This window comes from Oncorhynchus kisutch, linkage group LG9 (genome assembly GCF_002021735.2).
Source record: "Oncorhynchus kisutch isolate 150728-3 linkage group LG9, Okis_V2, whole genome shotgun sequence".
In the NCBI taxonomy this organism is placed as follows: domain Eukaryota; kingdom Metazoa; phylum Chordata; class Actinopteri; order Salmoniformes; family Salmonidae; genus Oncorhynchus; species Oncorhynchus kisutch.
In genome coordinates this window covers 21,747,944-21,758,184 of record NC_034182.2, presented here as the reverse complement: position 1 = coordinate 21,758,184, position 10,241 = coordinate 21,747,944, and the positions used below count along the sequence as shown (strand labels likewise).

The window sequence follows — 10,241 nt, the reverse complement described above, 5'->3', positions numbered from 1 at the left end:
AACAGCTTCTATCTCAAGGCCATTTGACTATTAAACAGCCATTACTAACATAGAGAGGCTGCTGCCAACATACAGACTCAAATCATTGGCCACTTTAATAAATTGATTTAATAATGGTATCACTAGTCACTTTAAATAATGGCACTTTAATAATGTTACATATCCTACATTACTCATCTCAATAATATATACTGTATTTTATACCATCTATTGCATCTTGCCTATGCAGCATGGTCATCGCGCATCCATATATATTTATATGTACATATTCTTATTCGATCTCCTTACATTGTGTGTATAAGGTAGCCGTTGTGAATTTGTTAGATTACTTGTTAGATATTACTGCACTGTCGGACTAAAAGCACAAGCATTTCGATACAAATAATGAGCAAACTATAATGCTGTTTGGCCCTAAACAGAGAGTACACTGTGGCAGAATACCTGACCACTGTGACTGACCCAAAATTAAGGAAAGTTTTGACTATGTATAGACTCAGTGAACATAGCCTTGCTATTGAGCCGAAGGCAGACCTGGCTCTCAAGGGAAGACAGGATATGTGCACAATGCCCACAAAATTATATGGAAACTGAGCTGCACTTCCTTACCTCCTGTCAAATGTATGACCATATTAGAGACACATATTTCCCTCAGATTACACAGATCCACAAAGAATTCGAAAAAAACAAAAAATATTTAGATAAACTCCCATATCTACTGGGTGAAATACCACAATGTGCCATCACAGCAGCAATATTTGTGACCTGTTGCCACAAGAAAAGGACAACAGGTGAAGAACAAACACCATTGTAAATACAACCCATATTTATGTTGATTTATTTTCCCTTTTGTACTTTAACCATTTGCATGTCGTTACAACACTGTATATAGACATAATATGATATTTGAAATGTCTTTATTATTTTGGAACTATGTTTCCCATGCCAATAAAGCCCTTGAATTTAATGACGAGGGAGGGACCGAGACCGAGCGAGAGACCGTGCGAGAGAGACGTAGTGATAAATGCATGATTTGTGCATGGACCTCGTGGCGCAACGGTAGCGCGTCTGACTCCAGATCAGAAGGTTGCGTGTTCAAATCACGTCGGGGTCAAACTGTTTTGACCTACAATCACTTCCCCCATTAATTCTATGAGATGTTCATATTTGTGATTGAATACCGTTAAGACACTGTAGAAACTATGACGTGGGGGACCGGGAGCTGCTGGCTGTCGTAAAGGCTCTAAAGGCGTGGAGAAATTGGCTTGAGGGGGCTAAACACCCTTTTCTCATCTGGACTGACCACCGCAATCTGGAGTACATCCGGGCAGTGAGGAGACTGAACCCTCGCCAGGCAAAGTGGGCCATGTTTTTCACCCGTTTTGTGTTCACCCTTTCTTACAGACCAGGCTCCCAGAACGTGAAGGCAGACGCATTGTCCCGGCTGTATGACACAGTGGAGTGGCCCATGGATCCCACTCCCATACTCCCAGCCTCCTGCCTTGGTGGCGCTGGTAGTGTGGGAGCTGTCCGTAACCGGTTGATCTATTGGGCCCACACATCATCTTCCTCTGGTGATCCTGGGATCGGTCGGACAGTGCGCTGTTTGAGCGGTTGGTACTGGTGGCCTACCTTGGCTAAGGACGTTAGGGTTTATGTTTCCTCCTGCTTGGTGTGCGCCCAGTGTAAGGCTCCTAGGCACCTGCCCAGAGGGAAGCTACACCCCTTACCCGTTCCACAACGGCCTTGGTCGCACCTGACGGTGGATTTTCTTACCATACTCCCCCTCACAGGGTAACACCGCGATCCTGGTCGTTGTGGATCGGTTCTCTAACTCCTATCATCTCCTCCCTCTGCCTGGTCTCCCTACGGCCCTACAGGCTGCAGAGGCCTTGTTTACGCACGTCTTCCGGCACTACGGGGTGCCTGAGGATATAGTGTCTGATCGAGGTCCCCAAACTTAGAATGGATAAATTATAATCAACAGAGATTCATTAACTATACTGACTTTACATGAACAGCCTTAGGAGAACAAGGTACAGGCGACTAGCAAAATGACATAGCAGAATAGACAAGCTTTAAATTGGCATTTAGCTGAGAAAGGTGGTGTCTGTGTGATGTTTGGAGATGATTGTTGTACTTTTATTCCCAATAACACTGTACTAGATGGATCTTTTCCTTTAGCTATGCCCAAACTGAAGGGATTGCGACAAGAGGTTAAGGACAATGCAGGATTTAACCCATGCTTGGGACTGGTTGGATTTAGCTTTAGGTAAATGGGGTTACTCCAGGAGGAGGATATGATTGCAATGATTATGGTGATCAGGTTTTCCTATTTTTAGTAAAACACCTGACTCTAATGTGCTTGATTGAAAACTGGACCTCTGCGATATGTATAACCTTGTAATCACTTACTCTGGAATGTAACCTATACAGCTGTCAGATGTGGACGTTAACAAGCAAGAACTGAGATGGAAAAATGATGATAAAGAAAGGTCAAGGGAAGCTATTTTCATATAGAGGGAGGGGACTATATACGTTAGAATACTATAAAGGCAGGACTCTGTAATATGAGAACTTAGTCTTTTCCATGGAGGGGCTCGGCTCTGTTACGTTTGTAAAAGAGTCTTTACATGGAAGGGCTCGGCTTTGCTACCTTGTATTAAAGTCTAATTTGAAATCACAAGTTCTAGTAAATGTGTTATATTTCTGAGTCAATATTCCACCACAACTTTTACTCAAGTAGTATTTTACTGTGACTTTCACTTTTACTAAGTAATTTTCTATTAAAACCTGTTTGGGATAGGGGGCTGCATTTTCACATTCGGAGGAAAAGTGTGCCCAGAGTAAACTGACTGCTACTCAGGCCCAGATGCAAATATATGCATATTATTAGTAGTATTGGATAGAAAACACTCTGAAGTTTCTAAAACTGTTTGAATGATGTCTGTGAATATAACAGAATTCATATGGCAGGCGAAAAACCAGGAGAGGGGGAAATCTGAGGTTTGCAGTTTTTCAACTCATTGCCTATCGAATACACAGTGTCTATGGGGTCATATTGCACTTCCCAAGGCTTCCACTAGATGTCACCAGTCAACAGAACCTTGTTTGATGCTTCTACTGTGAGGGAGGGGGGAATGGGAGCTGAATGAGTCAGAGGTCTGCTAGAGTGGCATGAGCTGATCACGCGCATTCACGTGAGAGGTAGCTTGCGATCCATTGCATTTCTACAGACCAAGGAATTCTCCGGTTTAAACATTATTGAAGATTTATGCTAAACCATCCTAAAGATTGATTCTATACTTCGTTTGACATGTTTCTACGAACTATAATATTACTTTTCGTCTGAACTTTTGCCAGGACTTTCCCGCACGTCGTGAGTTTGGATTGTGTACTAAACGCGCAAACAAAAAGGAGGTATTTGGACAGAAATGATGGACTTTATCGAACAAATCAAACATTTATTGTGGAACTGGGATTCCTGGGAGTGCATTCTGATCATCAGATCATCTTTGTAAGTGAATATTTATAATGCTATTTCTGACTTCTGTTGACTCCACAACAAGGCGGATATCTGTTTGGCTTGTTTTGTTGTCTGAGCGCTGTACTTCGATTATTGCATGGTGTGCTTTTTTCGTAAAGTTTTTTTGAAATCTGACATAGCGGTTGCATTAAGGAGAAGTAAATCTATAATTCTGTGCATAATTCTTGTGTCTCTTATCAAAGTTTATTATGAGTATTTCTGTAAATTGATGTGGCTCTGAAAATTCGCCAGATGTTTTTCGATGCACAACATTACTGACCATAAAGCGCCAATATAAACTGCGATTTTTGGATATAAATATGAACTTTATCGAACAAAACATACATGTATTGTGTAACATGAAGTCCTATGAGTGTCATCTGATGAAGATCATCAAAGGTTAGTGATTAATTTTAATCTCTAATTCTACTTTTTGTGACTACTCTCTTTGGCTGGAAAATGGCTGTATGTGTTTTTTTGTGACTAAGCTCTGACCTAACATAATCATATGGTGTGCTTTTGCTGTAAAGCATTTTTTAAATCGGACACGATGGGTAGATTAACAAGAAGTCAAGCTTTAATTTGGTCTATTGCACTTGTGAATGTTTGAAAGTTAAATATTTCAAAAAAATATTTTTTTATTTCGCGCTCTGCCTTTTCAGCGGATAGCCCTAACAACTTTTAAGGTATCTTTACTTTTACTCAAGCATGACAATTGAGTACTTTTTCCACTACTGCCTGACTCCATGTGGATGGACAAACCCAACCCAGTTTTATGACTCAATAATAAGGCCAACTAAAGGTGATGTAGTGTTGCAGTCACTGGCAGGCGAGTTCACAGATAGGGTTCTAGCCGCTCCTAAGCACCTAACCTTTCGCCTTCCTATGAGAAAAGTGCCCTAAAAAAAGTGCCCTTTCAGATTGGGAGTATTTTTTAAATAATACCTTTTTATTATACTAGTAGTATATTTTATTTCCTTTTCTGTAAATAATTGCCCATCAAACTAGGTAATCTCTCATATTCTAATCTTGGAAAATTCCCCTCCCCACTCCTCTCCTTTTTTCTTTCCCACGCTAGAGTGCACTGCACTTGACCTCCAGCTGCTGCAGAAGCTACCGGCACCTAGCGGTATTATGAGTAGTGGCACACAGGCTACTTTTTAAAGTTGTATGTCGTCTCTCATGGTCAGTGACAGGGAAGGGTTCAACTCAACTGTTTTTAAGTAAGCCTACAATGCAGATGTTAGCACTTGCCACTCCAAAGGTCGGTGCACGGCCCTGGTCACTGGAGTCAATGATGGGGTGGTCTATAGTTTAGTTTTATCACCTAACTAGCCCCTCCTCTACCAAGCTAACCTCCACCCCAGATACCACCACCAGGATTTAAGCAGCTTCGCATCTACCTCTAGAGCCATTCTGTAGCTAGCTGAGAAGAGAGCACAGGAGGAGTTGTCTCTGACATTTTTTTTTTTTAATCTTCTGAATTCTTCTCAGTGGGGGAGGTACTGTAGAGAGATAACTGAAGTCTACCATATCTCATTTTTCGTGGAAACCAACGAGACATTTTTTTCCTCCCTCAACGTTGAAGAAACTGTACAACTAGCAACATGTGTACAGGAAAGTGCTCTAAGGTCATTGCGATCTCGCTCTACGTCCTGGCGGGGGTCTCAATAATCTGTAACATCATTGCGTTCTTCCCCGACTGGTCGACAAAGTACGCCAAGTTGGACAGAGAAGAAAATGGAGCCCGGATCACCGACGAGGTCAAATACATGGGAGGTGTCATCGGCGGAGGAATCATGGTGAGTTTAAAGTTTAGTTAGACTATTATGTGACTTAATTGGTTTCAAAGACTCGGCTTTAGTTCAGTTCCATTTCAATCCAGTCAGTTTGAAAATTTTCAATTGAAATTGATCAAATTTGAATAGAAACGTCAGCTTATTGACTGAACTGAAATGCAATTGACCCCAACCCTGGTTTAGACATGCTGATTCTATAGAGTATTGGTCACACCATCACAGGTTTGTGTGGTCATTTCCAAGATAAAAACAATTGAAGTGGAATAATGTAACATTACTGTGACCAACAGTTCCCAAATGTTAATTCCCCTGATGTTGCTGACTATATGTACATTTTAAATATGCTCTCTCTAAATATGCCTCTCCACACCAACAGTTGTGATAAAAGTATTCTCAAATGTTTTATTTACCTATTTGCTCTCTCTCTCTCTCTCTCTCTCTCTCTCTCTCTCTCTCTCTCTCTCTCTCTCTCTCTCTCTCTCTCACACTCTCTCTTCAGTGCCTTATTCCAGCAATCCATATCCACCTGACTAGCAGCAATGGTTGCTGTGCCAACCGCTGTGGGGTAAGTCTAACTACACTCTAACTACTGCTCTCCCCCAATCCCAACCTTAACCATTCATATCTGATCCTATATCAGTTGTTAAAGAGAACCTGTGCCTACTTTAAGCCCATAACACCTGACACAATAAGAGGGTGAGGGGTTCTGGGACTATGGGGGGGGGGGGGGGGGGGGCAATGACAGTTACAGCCATAATGGTTAAAGAAGAAATTGCTTGACTTTACCACCCCCTGCTGGTGAAACAGGTGTAATACCAGGAAATAATTCACTGGGGTCTGTGGCCAATGACTGCCCACAAAGTAACACTCTCCCACATTATGGTTAGTGTAATTCCACAACAAAGCAATTTGTGACAGGCAAAAGCATAACATTACAAGATAAATCAAACATATAACTACTGGCTGAGAAATGCACTGTACAGTGGGGCAAAAAAGTATTTAGTCAGCCACCAATTGTGCAAGTTCTCCCACTTAAAAAGATGAGAGAGACCTGTAATTTTCATCATAGGTACACTTCAACTATGACAGACAAAATTAGGAAAGAAAATACTTTTTTGCCTCAATGTATTTATTCAACCTTTAGTTAAGCAAAGTTTGTAGAAGCCCAAATAAATCGTATTTTCTAAGTAGTAAATACACAACAAAGATGAAATGTACAACATACTCAACCTTCTCTTACCCTGACCCCTGACCTCTGGATTATCCTTGCTACACTTTAGATGTTCCTGTCCATTGGGTTTGCTGCTGCTGGGGTTGTTGGAGCACTGTACAGTCTGGCTACATCTGCCCTGGGCCTGTCCAATGGACCTGTCTGCCTCTTTACGGAAACACCAACATCTGTTCCAGGGTGGGGGAGACCTTTCTTGAACAAGTAAGTTTATTTATGTATTTTATTACTTGTTTTAAATTGTATTTTTATGGTTTATTTTATGTAGGCCGTCATTGTAAATAAGAATTTGTTCTTAACTGACTTGCCTAGTTAAATAAAGGTTAAATAAAATAAAATATTTTTTTTTTACCGGGTAGTCCCATTGAGGTCAAAGACTGATTTTCCAAAGATAATATACAGTACCAGTTAAATGTTTGGACACACCTACTCATTACAGGGTTTTTATATATTTGTACTATTTTCTACATTGTAGAATAATAATGAAGACATCAAAACTATGAAATAACACATGTGGAATCATTTAATAACAAAAAAAGTGTTAAACAAATCAAAATATTTAGATTTTTGATTCTTCAAAGTAGCCACAATTTGCCTTGATGATAGTTTTTCACACACTTGGCATTCTCTCAACCACCTTCACCTGGAATGCATATCAATGAACAGGTGTGCCTTGTTAAAACTTAATATGTGAAATGTTTTCTTTCTTAATGTGTTTGAGCCAATCAGTTGTGTTGTGACAAGGTAGGGGTGGTATACAGAATATAGCCCTATTTGGTTAAAGACCAAGTTCATATTATGGCAAGAATAAGCAAAGAGAAATTACGGTCCATCATTACTTTAAGAATTGAAGGTCAGTCAATCAAGATCATTTCAAGAACTTTGAAAGTTTCTTCAAGTGCAATCGCAAAAACTATCAACCCCTATGATGAAACTGGCTCTCATGAGGACCACCACAGGAACGGAAGACCCAGAGTTACTTCCGCTGCAGAGGATAAGTTCATTAGAAATACCAGCCTCAGAAATTGCAGCCCAACTAAATGCTTCACAGAGAGTTTAAGTAACAGACACATCTCAACATCAACTGTTCAGAGCAGACTGTGTGAATCCGGCCTTTATGGTCGAATAATAAAAAATACAGATAAATGTAACCTTTATTTAAATAGGCAAGTCAGTTAAGAACAAATTCTTACTTACAAAGACGGCCTACATCTGCCAAACCCGGACAATGCTGGACCAATAAGTGCACTGCCCTATGGGACTCCCAATCACAGTCGGTTGTGATACAGCCTGAATTGCTACAGAAAAACCACTACTAAAGGACACAAATAAGAAGATGAGACTTGCTTGGCCAAAGAAATCGCTGGAAATCTGTCCTTTGGTCTGATGAGTCCAAATTTGAGATTTTTGGTTCCAACTGCCGTGTCTTTGTGAGACACAGAGTAGATGAACAGATGATCTCCGCATTTGTGATTCCCATCGTGAAGCATGGAGGAGGAGGTGTGATGGTGTGGGGGTGCTTTGCTGGTGACACTGTCTGTGATTTATTTACAATTCAAGGCACACTTAACCAGCATGGTTTCCACAGCCTTCTGCAGCGATACGCCATCCTATCTGCCTTGCACTTAGTGGGACTATCATTTGTTTTTCAACAGGATAATAACGCATTCCAGGTGAAGCTGGTTGAGAGAATGCCAAGAGTGTGCAAAGCTGTCATCAAGGCAAAGGGTGGCTACTTTGAAGAATCTCAAATATAAAATAGATTTGGATTTGTTTAACACTTTTTTGGTTACTACATGATTCCATATGTGTTATTTCATAGTTTTGATGTCCTCGCTATTATTCTACAATGTAGAAAATAGTACAAATAAAGAAAAAACACTAAATGAGTAGGTTTGTCCAAACTTTTGACTGGTACTGTATGTATATTTATTTTTGTCTTTGGGGACTAGTGCTGGCTACTGTAAAGAACTTTCTGACAAAATATTAATATAATTGATTGTTCCTCATTGCAGCAACGGGAGTTACCTGGGCAACAGTGACCTGTGGACAAAGTGTATAGAGCCCGAAGGTGTTGTGGAGTTTAACCTTGGGTTGTTCGCCACGCTGTTGGTGGTGGCAAGTCTGGAGCTGGTGCTGTGTGGAATACAGATTGTCAACGGACTGTTCGGATGCATCTGTGGCACCTGTGGCGGCAGGGAGGTGAGATAGTGGGGGGGGGGGAAGGAAGAGGATTGGTGTTCACCTAACCGTTGACCTCTATTTCCTGCCAGTAGGAAGCGTGATGATCCATGATGACCATCGACTGTGACCATTTTTCAACCACGACCACTTGACCACTTGAGGAACACAAAGAAGAACTGACCACAACCCATCTGTGCCCATTTGTCAAGAGGAATGAATGGTTATTGAAGAAAGGTTGACGTATTCACTGTCTCTTCTCTATGGCCTACAAAGGGTATTTATAATAGACTTATAATGGCTTAGTGTATTAGGCTGTTCAACACACATCAGTGACTGTAATAATCAGTAGTTATGTTCATTGATATGACATTCTGTAAATCTTATGTTTCTCATGTTTCAATATAATTCTATGCATATTTTATGTTATATTTTGCAATAAATGCTGGGTGAAAAAAACAAATTATGTTTATTATTTATCTCCTTTTTGACGTTTTTTTTTTTGTGTTACATTTCCTGGTCAAAATGCTTCTCATGAAAATATTTTATTAAATTGTAAGTAAATATGCTCACAGTTGAAGGGTATTATTCAACAGAACATACATATATCGTAATCATTCATTACATGATCATAGCATTACATTTATTGAATGATTCCGTTACAAATGTAGCCTAGATGAAACAGTATGGAGGAAGAAATAAGTAAGACATTCAAACCTGCAATATAGTCAGTCACTTGTTGCGCGAACCGACGAAATTCACATAGAATTTTAAGTTATAGATCTGTCATTCGCATTGAATGCAAGTCTAAGAAGCGGTAGATCTGTTCTATGTCCGTTATTTCTATACTTCCCGTTCTAACGTTTATTTTGTGCATCTTTTACTTTCGGTTTTGTACACCAGCTTTAAACACAATATTTTTGGTTATGGAAAATATATTTCACAACGGTTTGGTAAAATGATTATCTGCACATGCTTATTTTGTCACATAAACAAACTGTAATCTGGCGAACTATTGTAATTTTTGCAAAGACGAAATGTCGGATCGATTATCTGCATATTGCACCATTAAGCAAAAATAACATGACCCCGACGTGATTTGAACACGCAACCTTCTGATCTGGAGTCAGACGCGCTACCGTTGCGCCACGAGGTCCATATAGAAATAAATCTGTGTATGGTTTATATTTCTCTCTCTGTTAGTTGTAGTAAAATGGTTACGTTGTAACATTTATTTGTTATATTGGTAACTACAACTGTACAAGATGGTTCTTCCGATTTGCGAAATGTAGCCTAAATCATATAAAAATATACAATATAACGTTTAAATTAAAAACGGTTTGATACCGATACTGTTCAAATGGGATGTACATTCTTCATTACATAAAAATAGAATTACTTCTGGATTCAAAGCGGGTTTTTTTCCCGAATCCAAATTAACAGTTATATCTAGCTATGTCGTGATTAACAGCATGCATTGCCAAGTGAATTTAAATGTCCGTTCCTTCTC

The 10,241-nt window shown here is 39.9% G+C and overlaps 1 protein-coding gene and 2 non-coding genes across 4 annotated transcripts; 2 read left to right on the top strand and 1 right to left on the bottom strand.

Moving 5' to 3' along the window:
• The first annotated feature begins 1,039 nt into the window (after positions 1–1,039).
• trnaw-cca (transfer RNA tryptophan (anticodon CCA)) lies at positions 1,040–1,111 on the top strand. Its single transcript has one exon. It is a non-coding gene; the product is annotated as a tRNA-Trp (tRNA).
• A 3,826-nt stretch (positions 1,112–4,937) lies between these two features.
• LOC109896417 (transmembrane 4 L6 family member 4-like) lies at positions 4,938–9,186 on the top strand. Of its 2 annotated transcripts, none has more exons than XM_031832110.1 (5): positions 4,938–5,325; positions 5,822–5,887; positions 6,603–6,754; positions 8,566–8,752; positions 8,827–9,186. In XM_031832110.1, exons 1-5 carry the CDS (start codon positions 5,131–5,133, stop codon positions 8,833–8,835), a joined length of 609 nt encoding a protein of 202 aa, XP_031687970.1. In that variant the 5' UTR covers positions 4,938–5,130; the 3' UTR covers positions 8,836–9,186. The 2 variants fall into 2 exon arrangements, with proteins under 2 accessions (XP_031687970.1, XP_031687971.1); XM_031832111.1 differs by having other exon boundaries at positions 8,824–9,186.
• Positions 9,187–9,815: 629 nt separating this feature from the next.
• trnaw-cca (transfer RNA tryptophan (anticodon CCA)) lies at positions 9,816–9,887 on the bottom strand. The gene has a single exon. It is a non-coding gene; the product is annotated as a tRNA-Trp (tRNA).
• Positions 9,888–10,241: the final 354 nt, after the last annotated feature.

What these genes read in the sequence shown, in the direction of transcription:
- LOC109896417 (XM_031832110.1), top strand. Translation starts at nt 5,131, where the DNA reads ATGTGTACAGGAAAGTGCTCTAAGGTCATTGCGATCTCGCTCTACGTC. An exon ending in TCATCGGCGGAGGAATCATG is followed by an intron (nt 5,326 to 5,821) that starts GTGAGTTTAAAG and finishes CTCTCTCTTCAG; the next exon opens with TGCCTTATTCCAGCAATCCA. An exon ending in GGGAGACCTTTCTTGAACAA is followed by an intron (nt 6,755 to 8,565) that starts GTAAGTTTATTT and finishes TCCTCATTGCAG; the next exon opens with CAACGGGAGTTACCTGGGCA.